At 33.2% G+C, this 15825-nt stretch overlaps 3 protein-coding genes across 4 annotated transcripts; 2 read left to right on the top strand and 1 right to left on the bottom strand.

The window, feature by feature from the left end:
- Window positions 1–3535: 3535 nt before the first annotated feature.
- LOC125858801 (uncharacterized) lies at window positions 3536–4171 on the bottom strand. The gene has a single exon (XM_049538598.1). The coding sequence runs from the start codon at window positions 4169–4171 to the stop codon at window positions 3536–3538; it is 636 nt and encodes a 211-aa protein (XP_049394555.1).
- Window positions 4172–5861: 1690 nt separating this feature from the next.
- On the top strand, window positions 5862–9458 carry LOC125860756 (uncharacterized). Of its 2 annotated transcripts, none has more exons than XM_049540776.1 (2): window positions 5862–6096; window positions 8456–9458. In XM_049540776.1, the coding sequence occupies exons 1-2, from the start codon at window positions 6055–6057 to the stop codon at window positions 9164–9166; spliced, it is 753 nt and encodes a 250-aa protein (XP_049396733.1). In that variant the 5' UTR covers window positions 5862–6054; the 3' UTR covers window positions 9167–9458. The 2 variants fall into 2 exon arrangements, with proteins under 2 accessions (XP_049396733.1, XP_049396732.1); XM_049540775.1 differs by having other exon boundaries at window positions 5872–6096; window positions 8450–9458.
- A 1716-nt stretch (window positions 9459–11174) lies between these two features.
- On the top strand, window positions 11175–12446 carry LOC125860758 (transcription factor bHLH51-like). The gene is made up of 2 exons (XM_049540779.1): window positions 11175–11469; window positions 11813–12446. The coding sequence occupies exons 1-2, from the start codon at window positions 11245–11247 to the stop codon at window positions 12260–12262; spliced, it is 675 nt and encodes a 224-aa protein (XP_049396736.1). The 5' UTR covers window positions 11175–11244; the 3' UTR covers window positions 12263–12446.
- The last annotated feature ends 3379 nt before the right edge of the window (window positions 12447–15825 follow it).

The raw sequence follows: 15825 nt of genomic DNA, 5'->3' as shown, positions 1-15825 counted from the left end.
CTGCGAAGCAAATATCTGGTCTGGTATTGTTGGCAAGGTACATTAGTGCCCCGATAGCACTGAGATATGGTGTTTCATCACCAAGAATCTCTTCATCCTTTTCTTGGGGTCGGAATTGATCTTTCTTTATATCGAGAGATCTCATAACCATCGGGGTACTCAATGGGTGTGATTTATCCATGTAAAATCGCTTCAAAACCNGTCGGAATTGATCTTTCTTTATATCGAGAGATCTCATAACCATCGAGGTACTCAATGGGTGTGATTTATCCATGTAAAATCACTTCAAAACCTTTTCAGTATATGTTGATTGATGGATAAATATTCCATTTGTCAAATGTTCAATCTGAAGGCCAAGACAAAATTTTGTCTTACCAAGATCTTTCATTTCAAATTCTTTCTTCAAACACTCAACAACTTTTGAAAGCTCTTTAGGAGTTTCGATGATGTTCAAGTCATCAACATAAACATATATTATTACAAATTCAGATTTTGACCTTCGTATAAAAATACAAGGACAAATAGGGCCATTCTGATACTCTTTCTTTAACAAGTATTCGCTAAGACGATTATACTACATTTACCCTGATTGTTTCAATCCATATAAGGATTTCTGAAGCTTTATTGAGCAACTTTCTTTTGAATTTTTATATTTTTCAGGCGCTTTTAGTGCTTCAGGGATTTTCATAAAAATATTGTGGTCTAGTGATCCATATAAATAGGCTGTGACAACGTCCATTAGATGCATTTCAAGATTTTCATGGACTGTCATATTTATTAGATACCTGAAGGTAATTGCATCTACCACATGAGAATATGTCTCCTCATAATCAATGTCAGGCTTTTGCGAAAAACCTTGTACCACAAGTCGTGCTTTATATCTTACGACTTTACCATTTTCATTGCGTTTTCGCACAAAAACCCATTTATGCCCCACTGCTTGATACCTTCAGGTGTTCGGACTATTGGTCCAAAAACTTCACGTTTTTCAAGTGAAACCAATTCTGTTTGAATTGCTTCTTTCCATTTCGCCAATCAATTCTCTGTCTACATTCATTGACAGATCTTGGTTCCAAATCTTCATCTTGTTGCATTATTTCAACTACAACATTATAGGCAAAAATATTATCCACCACAATATTATTTTGATTTCACCTTTTTCTCGTCGAGACATAATTTATAGAGATTTTCTCATTCTCATTATTTTCAGGTACATGGACCTCCTCTTTGGTGTCATCATTTATTATGTCACAGAGCTCTTTATGAGCAATTGCCTCCATATTATGTTCATATTGATCATTTATTCTTTTCCTTTTGTGAGGATTTTTATCCTTGGAATCAATTGGTCTACCACATTTTAAACGTGGTCCAGACTCATTTGCCTTAACATTTTATCCTATCGGAACATCAACTCGAACTTGAGCATTAGCAGCTGAGATATATGATTTAGTAACCCGTGGAAGGTTAGTAAATGCATCCGGTAGTTGATTTGCAATATTCTGCAAATAAATTATCTTTTGAACCTCTTGCTCACATTGATTTGTTCGAGGGTCTAAATGAGACAGTGAAAGTGAATTCCAATCTATCTCATTTCCCAACTGCTTTTGTTCTCCCCCTAATATTGGGTATACTGATTCATCAAAATGATAATCAACAAACCTTGCCGTAAATAAATCCCCAGTTCTAGGTTCCAAATATTTTATAATAGAACGAGATTCATACCCAACATATATCCCCAACCTTCTTTGGGGACCCATCTTTGTGCATTGTGGTGGAGCAATTGGAACATATACCGCACAACCAAAGATTCTAAGATGGGAAATGTTTGGCTCCTGACCAAAAACCAATTGTAATTGGGAGATTTCATGATAACTGGTTAGCCTTATGTGCATAAGTGCCGCTGCATGCAAAATAACATGTCCCCAAATCGAAACAGGCAACTTTGTTCTCATCAACAATGGTCTAGCTTTCAATTGAGGACATTTAATCAATGACTCTGCTAAACCATTTTGAGTATGAACATGTGCAATAGGATGTTCAACTGTTATTCCAGTGGACAAACAATAATCATTAAATGCCTGAGATGTAAACGCACCAGCATTATCAAGACTAATTATTTTTATTGCATAATCTGGAAATTGTGCTTTTAACCTTATTATTTGAGCCAACAACCTCGTAAAAGCTATATTGCAAGTTGATAATAAGCACACATGAGACCATCTTGTAGATGCATCTACCAAGACCATATAATATTTAAATGGTCCACATGCAGGATGAATAGGCCCACATATATCACCCTGTATCCGTTCTAGAAATGTGGGAGATTCCACTCCAACCTTAGTCGTTGATGGGTTGGTATTCAACTTTCCTTGTGAACAAGCAGCACAAGAGAATTCCTTTGATTGAAGAACATTTTGGTTCTTCAAAGTATGCCCAAGTGAATTCTCAATTATTCTGCGCATCATACTATAACCGGGATGGCCCAATCGGTCATGCCAAATGACAAAATCATTGGAATCAGTAAACCTTTTGTTTACTATGACATGTGATTCAACCGTACCAATATTTGTATGGTACAATCCAGAAGAAAGTGCATACAATTTTTCATGCACAGTTTTCTTCTCCACATTTATCGTAGTAATGTAAAGGTATTTCACCTTTCCTTCATTTACAGTCTTAACATGATAGCCATTTTGGCGAATAACCTTGCAACTTAATAAATTTCTTTGAGACTTACTACAATACAATGCATTATTAATTATCAATATTGTTCCTCCAGGTAGTAATAGGGCCGCTCTTCTAGAGCCTTCAATCAATTTTGTACTACTGGATATTATATTAACATATGCCTTTTTCATTACCAAATGAGAGAAATATTTCCTTTCTCTTAGTATTGTATGAGTTGTGGCACTATCCAGAAGGCACATATCTCCATTATTCATCTTGGATCCAACTGAAGACTGAGAAATTTTATTTATCTTCATAAAAATAAAAATACATAATAAGAAGTACGAAACTTAACAAAAGAAAATTTGAGGATATGAACTATAAGTAATACATTAAAAACACATAACGACATTATTCATTTCCTAGTTCAATTATCAATCTTCAGTTGCGATCACCAAAGAAGTCCTCAGCTTCTAGATGAATAATATCATCGAGCCCATCAAAAGCATCATCTTTCAATGCTAAATTTGCCTCAACATTCTCATCATATTTTTGAGAAGATCCTGTTTGAGCATCATCCTTGAGAGTCAAATGTGACTCCACCCGGGCATTAGAAGAGGAGGCACCGCCTTTCTTTCCTTTTCTTTTGAAGGAATTCTGATACATCCTGACAAAATGCTCAGGTGCCCGACATTTATTTTTCCAATGACCGTCAAGGTCACAACGATGACAGTGATCGCCCTTTCCTTTAGATGGATTATTTTGAGAACCCATATTGTCCTATCTTTAGTTATGACCACCACCTCAACGATTATTATATTATCTTTTGCCCTTTCCACGCCCACACATTTTCATGGCCCCGATTATTTTATCTTATTTCAGACTGGCCGTGTGGTTCTACCCCGTGTGCCTCCGATAATGGAGCACTTTCAGTGGGACGGGCTTCATGATTTTTCATTAAAAGGTCATTATACTGCTCAGCCACCAAAAAGCATGAGATCAGTTCAGAGTATTTCTGAAAACCTTTTTCACGATATTGCTGTTGTAATATCATATTAGAGGCATGGAAAGTAGTTAGTGTCTTTTCCAACATGTCTTCATCTTTTATAGTTTCCCCACATAATTTCAATTGGGAAGTTATTCTAAATACAACAGAGTTATACTCAATTACGATTTTATAATCTTGAAACCGTAAGTGCATCCACTTATAACGAGGCCTTGGCAATACAGTTGCCTTGAGGTGGTCATACCTCTCTTTCAAACCTATCCATAATTCAAGTGGATCTTTCACTGTTAAGTATTCAACCTTCAGGCTTTCATCAAGATGATGACGAAGGAAAATCATAGCTTTCACTTTATCCTGATTTGATGCCTTATTTCCTTCGATTATACAATCACCAAGACCCTTAGCGGTAAGGTGAATTTCAGCATCAAGTACCCATGACAAATAGTTCTTTCCAGAAATGTCAAGTGCCACAAATTCAAGCTTTGACAAATTCGACATGTTGAAAACTATCATAAAATAGTTGAGTTAATAACATGGTGTGATTTCTTTATAATAAAAGATAAATTTATGTTTCAAATGAGAATTAGTATAAAGTGTATAAAGTATATTATATGCATGAACATGGAATGTTACAAAAAGATGTAAACTCATAAAGTATGAAATGGTAGTTTTAATATATGTTCTAATTATTTTTCAATATTTAGTTCTAGTTTCAATAGTTATTAACGACAAACTTTTGTAAGTTTTTCAAGTCATATTTAATACAATACTACTCTCTTTATGACACACAAATATTTATCATGAATTTATGACAAGAAAATATTTACAAGTCTTCTAACTAGCATGTTATCACATTTCCTACTATTTAATTTAGAGTTATAAGTTAGTAGCATATAAACAACATAAAAATATAAACCTGAAACATATTGATTATTATGCCTAGTAAAGTATTATAATAATACCTAAAGCAAGTTATATATGTAGAAATTAAATTACGGATTAAAGATTTATGCAAGTCTTATTAGAGATGTTATAAACACATAAATGTATAGACTCTAAAAGAAAGTTGATTAACTTTTAGGAATTAATTTTGAATTAAGTAGGTCTCAGTTGGTTAGAGACTCGTGCTGATAACGTGTTGTGAAATGAGAGCAAAATATTATAATACTAAACAAGGAGGTAAGACAAATAAAAATATTAAGTAGAAGTACTCTTTGAACTCTTCAATGTGTATTTCATAAGGGTGAAAAGACTACCCTTTTATAGGATTTAGAAAACACCCTTTTACATCGTTTAACCAAANGCTGATAACGTGTTGTGAAATGAGAGCACAATATTATAATACTAAACAAGGAGGTAAGACAAATAAAAATATTAAGTAGAAGTACTCTTTGAACTCTTCAGTGTGTATTTCATAAGGGTGAAAAGACTACCCTTTTATAGAATTTAGAAAACACCCTTTTACATCATTTAACCAAATACGTTAGCACAACTTTAAGTCTTACATTAAATAAGTTCATTACGTTATGTTGTTGATGAAAAGAAACATCCACAATTCAATGGTTTTATAACAAGTTTCATAAATTATGAAACTTTTAAATTTATTGTACAATTTAAGAAAATCAAATAATATGTTCAAATAAAACTTTAACTTTAAATCAACCAAATGCTGTCAGAGATTAACACTATGTTTGAATCATTGTTACCCATTATATTGTATTGTATCGTTATTATACCTACAATGTTTGTTTTGATTGTTACTTAAAATGTATTGTATTGTTTTGTTAAATTTCGTTGTTACGTAACAATGAAAACCCCCATTTTATGAAACAATCGATTTGGTGTGTTCTCATTGTTACTTAATTTCTTTTTTCAATTATATCATGACATAATATTTCATAATACTTTTTTACCCTTTACCATATATTATTTAATTCTAATCAAACCTCCTACCCAAGAATAATTAAGGATATTTTAGTAAATTTATAAATTACAATACAACACGATACATTCAAACCAAATAATAAAAATATTATTAAACAACAACAAACAATACAGTTTAATCAAATATTGTATCTATCATACAATACAATATAATATAATATAATACAATAGTACATTATGAAACAATGAGCGACAATGACCAAACAAGAGTGTAACTAGTGTATTTTCTCTTTTCTTTTGATAGAGATCCCTTGAGAAAATATAGTTGAGGATAATTACCGCTCTCAATCAGCACCATTCATTTGGGAAACTGAAGGCAAAGCAGCGCTGCAGTGGAATTTTCTCTTCTCTCCATCATCTCACTTCACCCTGCAAGCAAGATTTCATGGTTGGGCCTTAACTCTTTTGAGCAACCACACACCGTAAAGAAGAAGTCCATGGCTACTTCTTTGAATTCCGTTCTGGGCTTTCAGTCAACCGTATGTCACCTCCTTCTCTTTATTTCCTTGTAAATTCATTGCTTCAATGGAACATAAATTGCTTTGCTCATATACTTACTGTTAATTGCGGTCATTCGATACTAAATTACGCTGGTGATTTGATAGCACAGAGGGAGTAGAAGCAACAATTTATTAGATTAGAATCGGTTAGAAATTCTCATGATTCTCTCTACAGTATTGAGGGAATGCTGCTTTTGGATAAATTCCATAATCTTATTCGAATTTCATACCTTCTTGTACTACTTGCTTGGTTGAATAATGGGCTAGTCCGGTTGGCGGAGGAATATCTAGGTGCTATTTCCAGTTACTGTAAAAAAAGGAGAGTGGTATAGGAATTTTGAAAAGCATAAAAGAGATAAAGAGTTAAGATAAAAGGATGTTGGAGAAGCCCTAAGTGATTCTCTTGCCAAAAGTTAGGATTATGAGAAGGGGAAAAATAATTTTATGAACTATTACAATTGAGAGAAAAGAGAGGTAAGGACTTAACGTCAGTTTAAATTGATTAAAGACAATTATCAATAAGTTTTGACATGAGAAAGTGAAATCAAAGAGAGATGGAGAGGCTATTTTAATCCATTGCTTAACTCAAATCACGAGGACAACTTTAAAGATGGATATATCTGTTTAAGAGAGCCTTGCTACTCTCTTAGAATTAGATTTGCACAAGTGGCAAATGCTATGAATATGAGGATTAGCAAACTTGTGGTCCATATGGTATTCTTATACAGGTTAGGGAATGATTTGATAGCTAGGATTAATACAGTTTATCAAGCTATTCATAGTTATATTAGTAGTTGAAAGATGCCAAATAAGTGGAAATGAAGTACGTTGTTTCGATACATGAGAGCAAATGATCTGCTTAAAAGTGAAAGAAAGTAGGCATATGGGCATTAATAAAGGTCATAGAAAACCAGTTTGGATTTATGCCTTTTAAATCCACGGCGGAGGCTATATTTTTGTTCAGAAATGAAGAAAGTTCACAATGAAAGAATGAATTATCTCCTTGTGATATTCAGTGAGGTACAACATACGATAAAATGTCAAGAAAAGTTCTTTCGTGGGTGCTGAAGAAAAGTGAAGTCCCATTATATACATAGGTTTTATAAAGGATATATCAGAGTAGCCCTCACACATGTAAGAACAAGGGGGGGGGGGGAGATATATAGGTGTTTCCCATATCTTTGGTTTTACACCAGGAACTGCTCTAGTCTATACCTTTTCTTTATCCTAGTCATGGATTATCAGGCCAATTATATACAATATGGTGTCATAGTGTATGCTATTTGTAGACAATGTTGTGTTGATGACACTAGTGGAGAAAAACTTGAACTGTGGAGAAGCAACGCAGAGAGCAAGAATTTTAATACAAGTAAGATAAATAATATGCAATACAAGTTTAGCCAACGTCTGAAGAATGAGGTTCAGGTGATATTAGTTTATATTGTGATGTCTAAATGCAAATATTTCTGATGTCTACACTCAAGTCTTTGAGGAGATTAATATGATAGATTAAGATATACACACACAATTAAAATGCGCTGGTTAAGTGGAGGATTTGAATAAGAGTTGTGTGCGATAGGAGCACCCTACCAAAGTAAAAGGCTAGTTTCATATAAGGCATGCCTTCATGTAATGGTGGAACCAACAATATTATATTAGAGAGAGTGTTGGGCCCCTAAGGCCCAGTATATCAACTAGTTAGGTATCATAGAAAACATAGATGCTAGGAGATGTGATATCAAACAAGATTGAAAATGATTACATCTGATAGTTTGTGCAAGTAACATATAGAGAACAAAGAAGAAGATGAAGTTCTTTGAGATGGATTGATCATGTTTTATGTAGACCTCTAATGCTCTGGTAAGTAAGTGTGTCTCCATGATAGTTGTGTTATAATGTGACGAGGTAAATCTAAAATGACCTGAAGGAAGTTGTCTCCAATTAAATGTAATTTCTAGAATCAATGTAAGCTCAGTAAATAGCAGGATAAAGTAAAAGTGAAATGCCCATGTTGGCAACACTAACTAGTTGGGGTTAAGAGTAATCATTATTGACGTACTTACATTAGGTCCAATATTTGACACGATTCTTTCTAGTTTTTGGTTAGAGATTGTATGACAGCTTTGGGGGATGTGTGTGAGAGTAGTTTAATTTGTCCTATCCTAAGACAAAAGGTACTGGAATAAATATGGATTATTCATATAGCAACCTCAAGTAGTTTGTGATTAAGGGTTGCCATTTTTATCTAGATGGAGAGTTATGCTCACAGTTCTTGATTCATGAATTTGGTGTTATTTGTCTCCGTGATTTATTTGTTTCTTCTCAATGAAAGCTACAGGCAAACTACTGGAATCTATCTAGGAGTGCCTCTCTGCAGAAAGTTGCACACTTCCCATCTTCCTTTCAGATGCGGGGGTTAAGAAGATGTGTGCCAGTTACTAGACAGAATTTCTTTCTTTTAGTTGCTAAAAGTGATCGTCTTGAAACGGAAGTTAGTGATAGGGACTCTGGAAATGCTGAAAGCTCATACTCTGAAGCTATTACATCAACTGTGAATACATCATCCTATGAATCTTCTAAAACAGAAGGAGAAGTGCAGCCCATTGGTCAAACTGAGTCGGCCGTGCAAGAAGCCGAAGTTTCAAATGGGTCTGCAACTTCTGCGAACTTGGAAGAGGAAGCATCTTCCTCCAGTCCAAAACCAACCTTGAAGAGATCTCCATTGACAGCAAGAGAGAAACTTAGGGCAGCCAGGGTTCTCAGCCGGTACAATGAATCAAAGACCTCTAAACCTCAGATGGGAAGCAAACTAATTGAGGCCCTACGAGAAAGTGAGAAGGGGAAAATGAGATCTGGACTTCCAGAGGCGCCTACAAATCTGTTTGATGATAGCAAAAGAGGGATGCCAAAACCAGGATGGACTTTTGAGTTTCCAGGAGGAATCGATGTCTTTCTTGTTGTATTTTCATTTGTATTCATCAGCACAGTTATGTTTGCTACAACATACATTGTGTGGAAAGTTGGTGCTATCCATTTCAACGAGTACTGAGGTAGATGGTCATCGTATATCCAGTTTCCTTGGGTTTTCAGGACATGGTACTGGTCTAGCCAGCAGCCATCCACTAGCACCCGAGATGAGCAGAGTTTTGTGTACAACATATGCTTTCTTTATGATGACTAAGAATTATACTTTTTGCGCCAGTTTAATGAATCCGAAGATCTCAGGTGGACGGTGAGTAGGGATGGCCGTGTATAGTTGAATACAAAAATGCAGCTCTTCAACACTATATTATGGAACTGTCTTATTGCCTTATATTTGGTTTATGATTTTGATTGATCAAGTTTAATGTATAGTATCTTTGCTTGTTTAAGTAGGAGTTCTTGTGCTTGTACTGCGTTGCAACGAGTGTCTGTCTGCACATTCATGATAACTTTCAACCATCTTTACGGTTGGATTAACGTTTTACATGAGAGAATAAGGATCATTCTGAATTTCCTTGCATGGCATCCAATTTGTGTCACTATTGTAGGCGTTGTACTTGAGTATCTCTACAGATTTTGTATAACTTACGCCACATTCTTCGTGTCACCGACAAGAATACAGGATAATTGAACACATATCAATGGGACCAAGATAAGAGAAAAAATGAAAACATGACAACAAAATAGCGAAGTAGCAGCAGCACTTGAAGTACCTACCAAAAATTTAGAGGAAAAATGTAGCAAGGAAGATAGGAAGACCACACATTCAATAAGATAAATATAAGGTTGCAGGGAAGCGAAATGGTAGATTGCTAGTCTTATCAAATCTTGTATACCCTCTTTATGGTTGAAGTTACAACAGGCAGAGTTATTGTGACCCTATCTATACCATGGAATTATGGGTGATTGCCAGTTAACCTCTTTTGTCCTCTTGTGCAAGGACAATTTTATTCGAACTTCCTTCTTTTTTTTAAGTATAGAAAAATATCTAATCTGCTTATTCTTAATCATGTCTAATTCCCTAAATCCATCAAGCAAATGTTGATTTAACCTTTTAGTGAGATTGAAAATATTTTAAAATTTGGTGCAAATTATTAGTTTTATATTAGAATTATTGATTGTCTTAAAAATACTTTTTTACTTGATTAACTGAATTTAATTACATTCCTAATTTTACAATATGAGTGAAATACACCCCTAGATTCTTGTAAAGTTTATGAGTGTTTTTAACACTTCTCTTGATTTTTTTATTAAGAGTTTCATGTTCCTACAAGAGATTGAGACCACTTGTTATGTAATGTGACAGATTGAGAGTGTATATACGTTTAATTAATCAAATAGATGATATTTTTAAAGCTGTAAATTATTCAAAAACGAAACTAATAATTTACCTTAAATTCAGATGTGTTTTCTCGACAATTTAATTAGTTAGTGATCGAGTGGTTGAAAAATCTGGGCCAATTTCTTTGTGCAAAAAAAGGCCTTTCTTAAGTGTGAATCTCGCTTTTGCCTATCCAGAAAATTAATCTCTGACATTGTGGTTCATACTTATCCATTAATGTCAAATTAATCATGACATTTTGATTTAACTTTATTATACAATAATGGCAACTTAATCATGATATATTAATTTATTTTTATTCATTATTAAAAATCCATTAATCTAATTCTCATGGCAGATCTTAAACCATATGCACCCGATTCAACAAAAATCATTACGTCCAGCTCAAACAACAGATAAATTTTAAATTTTAAATCCCCCTTTGCCGGAGGCTAGTATAACCAAATCAGCAGTAGGTGAGTCAGCAAATGGCCATGTTCTTTTTCTACCTTATATATATATATATATAGTGGCCTAGAAGTGTAAATGCCTTGGACATTTAAGATCCTATATCTATCAAAGATTTCTGTTGTTAAAGGTATCCAGGAAAAAAATTGTGAAGTTGAATTGACATTGCCAATTTGTCATAATTGATAAAATCCAAATAAGATTTTCACATGACCAATTAGACCAATCAGCATCACTCGTTGAACATCACGCGTAAGTACAACAGTGACATCCAATTACTTCTAATGTTCTTTAAAAGATTTAAGAGTATCAATTTCATTTAGATTGAGAAATAGAAAAAAGTTAACAAAAAATTGATGGAGAATTCATTTTGTTCAGAATATTGGCCTGAAAATCAAGATTCAGTTTATTTACTGCCACAGGTTCCTTGTTATTTCCCTCAAATTCAATGCTCTCATGAATCCTTCCAAGAGAGAAGAGAAAGTGCTTCTAGGAGCCACAGTGAAGCTGAAAAAAGACGCAGAGACAGAATTAATGCTCAGCTTTCTACTCTCAGAAAACTCATTCCTACTTCTGAAAAGGTAAATAGACACTGACTGAATTACTGATATTCACTTCTATACATCGACAATCTAAATAATTTATAGTACAATATAAGTGTAGTTACTAGTCATAGCAGGTAATTTGATTACTTGTCTTATTTTCTACGTCACTTAATTCATGTGTACAAATAGACATTTAAATTTATATAAAGTTGAATATGTGACATACTACTGTGACGTGAATTGCCACATAAGATTCCAAGTTTGCTTATTCAACTATATACAAATTTAAATATTTATTTATGCACATTTAAAGTTGGAAGACATAGATATTAGATGACATGATTACCGCATTAATGACTGTGAGCCCTCTTTGAAGCAGATGGATAAGGCAGCTCTATTAGGAAGTGTAGTTGATCATGTTAAGGATCTCAAAGGCAAAACAGAAGAAATCAGCAAAGTGTTAAACACTCCAACTGACATTGATGAAGTAACAATTGAGCATTTAAATGAGGAAGAAGAAAACAAAGGGTGCCTTCTTAAGGCCTCTTTTTGTTGCGATGATCGACCTGAATTATTCTCAGAGCTACAACGGGGGATTAAGAATCTGAAATTAACAGTGATGGGGGCTGATATAACTAGTTTGGGTGGGAGAATTAAAGGTGTGTTTATGCTTTGTCCTAATCAAAATTCTGCAAATGATGTTTGCATGAATTCTCTCAAAAGATCACTCAGAGTTGTCCTCTCTAGAATTGCTATATCCCCTTCTACATCAAATTACAGAATTAAAAGCAAGAGGCAGAGGTTCTTCTTTCCCGCTCACTTTTCTTAATTTCCTCTTTTTTGTAAAATAATCACCAATTATTCATGGAGTTTCACGGAAGACAGGACTATTTTGACATAATTTGAAATTTGATTCGAAGTTGAAATTTTATTTTGACATGTCATTTGACTTTTTAGGTTGTATTTCCCCCCTTCATATATAGACCTGAAATCTCCACAATTTGTAAAAATTATTACGACTTGGTAAAACTTTTATACAATTTTTACCAAGTGAACAAATTATAGTTTATAAATAAGGTATGAGATTATCCTAAAGATTGTGCATTAATAAATCGTATATCTTCATATAGAGGTGAATCTAGCATTTTTTTATTTGAATTTTTAGGCTGTATTTTTGTTATATATAGACATGAAGTCTCCATAATTTGTAAACATTATTAAAACTTCCTCAACTTTTATACGATTTTTACCAAATGAACAAATTATAGTTTATAAGTAAGGTATTTGATTATCCTAGAGGCTGTGCATTAATAAATAGTATATTTTCATGCAGAGGCGAATGTAGGAATTGATCCGAACTTGGTGCACCAAGAAAAATGTACTAAGTGAGAATTGGTCCTTGAGTCCTCAAGGTCAAAAGCTTAACATTTAACCATATGGACTAGTTAGATTTCTTATAGTATGAGTGCTAAAATATAATATTATATAAATTTTAGAAAATATATACATAAAATATCTAGTTTTACGAAGAAATCACGGGTTCCGATGCCCTATTTTTTGCCTTTAAATTCGCCACTGTCTTCATGTGTCTTTTATAAATAATTGTTGAATTTTAAAAGGTGTGAATGAAAAATGAAGAGTTGCGACTTTTATGAAGAGTTGCGATTTTTACGAAGAGTTTCAACTTTTATGAAGAGTTGTGACTTTTATGAAAAGTTGTGTCTTTTATGAAAAGTTGTGACTTATATGAAATGTTGTGACCTTTTCGAAATATTGTGACTTTTCCAAAGAGTTGTGACATTTCCGGTAAGGCACAATAAGAACATTTTTCACACTACCCTTTGTTTTCTATAAATTGAGAGATTTCCTCTCATTTTAAGATAATGAATTTTCTTGACTTCTTCGACTATTACTAAATCTAGTATTCTAAGTGTATTTTACTGCCATTGAGTGGTTCGCTGACACCGTGGTTTTAGGTACCGATACACCGGTGAGTAAGATCGTTCTATCCTGGGAGGATATATTCCATTAACCTCAGGTACTTGAGGGGAATAATTTCCTTAAGGGGACACTGTGCATTCAGTGGACTCGATTTTCTTTCTTTGAGAAAAATATTGTGTATATTGTTTCTAATCTGTTTCTGATTCTATTTTCTTTACTAGTATTAATTTTCTAGTTCTGAAAATACTCTTTAAACTTTGTTGTTTCTTATCAAGTTCTTCAAAGTTTTGTTCGAAGTATCTTAGGAATACAAAATGAACAACAATCTTAAGGAAATTACTATACTATTGGTATTTCTTATATTCTACTAATTGAGAGAAATAGATCATGAAAGTAGAAGATTAATGCACTACTTCTTCAGAACTCAGTGCCTTGTTTAGAAAGGTCGAAGTGAGAATGTACCAGAAAAATTGGTGGTATTCCAATTAAGATTACACCAGGTAACCTTCTTATTATTAATCTAAGGAGGAAAATAGTTTCTAAAAGTTAACTCTTTTGACATTTATCATGTGTGTCTTTGGAAAACGATCTGCAAATCATATGTTTTTGAATGAATTTTCCTTGGCAAATAGTGTTGACTTTAAAATTCTTTAGTTTGCGGAATGAGATGCATATTTTAGTTTGATAAAATAGTAGGCGGAATGAGCTGAGGGACCCTTGTACTTGACTCCGTTTGTCACCTAGACCCTTCTACTCACGAATTTGTCAACTGAACACTTAAAGTTATTAAAACACACTATTTTAAACCCCTTTGGCCATTGACTAAGCTTATGTGACATTTTTTTTGCTGAATTGGATCAAGAGCGTGGTTACACACGATTAAAAGCAAGTGAAGACAATTATTTAAATTTTTAAAAATATTTAAATTAAAAGAAAAAAATAACAATTTAAAAAAATTTAAAAAAAGAAAAGAAAACTCCATTCCCAATATGTTGTACATTTCTTCTTCTTCATCCTCATAATTTCACCCAACACTAGGGGCGGAGCTACAACCAGTGATGGGTGTGCAGGTGAACACCCTTCACTGAAAAATTATACCGTATATATAGATCAAATTAATGAAATTGTTAATACATACATAAGTTTGCACACACTGGACATAATTAGAGCCCTTGGCTCAGTGGTAAAGAGCGAGTTAGAAGCTTTGAGGCCCGAGGTTGAAGGTTCGATTCTTGCTAACTTTAAGTTTTTAACATCATTTTTTGTTAGTCAAAACTCACTAAATATTTTGTTGGTTACTTTTTAAAATTTTGCACACCCTTTATAAAATGTCTGGCTCCGCCACTGCCCAACACCCATATCTTCTTCAATTTCTTCCAATGCTCTTACACACAATTCTTCCTCTTTCTCTTCTCATATGCTTCCTATCATTTGAGAGTTCTACAATGATTGGGGAAAAATATACTTATTTAGATTTTGATAAAAGAGAAGGAAAAAAAGGTTCTAAATTGTGAAATAGATGTGAATTTTAGATGTGTTTTTGAAAAACATATGTTTGATTTTTTCTAAATGTAACACAATTTTATTGAGAGCATTTTGAAAGAGTTTTTCTATAATGACCCATTTTTGGTTTCCTTCTCTTCTTTCTCTCATCCTCCATTTTAGTCACTTTATTTCTCACCACCATTTAAACAACAAAATTTATAATAAAAAACATAACAAAGTTTTGCTTATCTCTAATTCCTCATCAACGTAAAAAATTCACCAGAAAAAAAAAAGAACAATAACATAAAATCTAAGTAGCAAAATACATGAAATATATGGCAAGAAAAGAAAAAATGTAAAGAAATCAAGAAAGAAATGATTTTGGAGATTAGTTTGAGATTTCTTTTTAAAAATATTATTTATAATAAAAAAATGACGTGACAATAAATATCTGATGTGGATAGTGAGGTGTTATCCACATCAGCGCAATTGAGAGACACACATGATCAGAGGGGTTTAAAATAGTGTGTTTTAATAACTTTAAGTGTTTAGTTGACAAAGTCGCGAGTAGAAGGGTCCAGTTGACAAATTGAGCCAAGTATAAGAGTCTCTCAGATCATTCCGCCAAAATAGTATGTCAAAATGTTATAGTTGGAAGGCTAGTTGAAAATAAAAGTATATCTATGTGATAATCTAAGAATATGTTTTATTCTGTTTGGATACAAAAATAAAATAAAATAAACACTTTTGTAGTTTTGCATTCCATGTGAAATTTTATTGTGTCTGATTTTTGTAGACTAAAAACTTTTGTAGTTTTCTACTCTGGATAAATTAGACTATGCAATTGGTTTGAAGAATATGAAAACTTCACATAATAAGTCAGTGTAGTACTTTTGATTTTCTATACTGTTATATAGAATTAAATTGTACAATTTTTTTGTCTTTATTGTTAGTATTCTAAATACT

This window comes from Solanum stenotomum, chromosome 3 (assembly GCF_019186545.1).
Source record: "Solanum stenotomum isolate F172 chromosome 3, ASM1918654v1, whole genome shotgun sequence".
NCBI lineage: Eukaryota > Viridiplantae > Streptophyta > Magnoliopsida > Solanales > Solanaceae > Solanum > Solanum stenotomum.
This window is presented reverse-complemented; position numbering and strand designations above follow the sequence as displayed.

Bases quoted from the DNA above. Each gene is read 5' to 3' on its own strand.
- LOC125858801 (XM_049538598.1), bottom strand. From the start codon at position 4,171: ATGTCGAATTTGTCAAAGCTTGAATTTGTGGCACTTGACATTTCTGGA.
- LOC125860758 (XM_049540779.1), top strand. From the start codon at position 11,245: ATGGAGAATTCATTTTGTTCAGAATATTGGCCTGAAAATCAAGATTCA. The intron at 11,470-11,812 runs GTAAATAGACAC...TCTTTGAAGCAG, and splicing joins TCATTCCTACTTCTGAAAAG to ATGGATAAGGCAGCTCTATT.
- LOC125860756 (XM_049540775.1), top strand. From the start codon at position 6,055: ATGGCTACTTCTTTGAATTCCGTTCTGGGCTTTCAGTCAACC. The intron at 6,097-8,449 runs GTATGTCACCTC...TCTCAATGAAAG, and splicing joins TTCTGGGCTTTCAGTCAACC to CTACAGGCAAACTACTGGAA.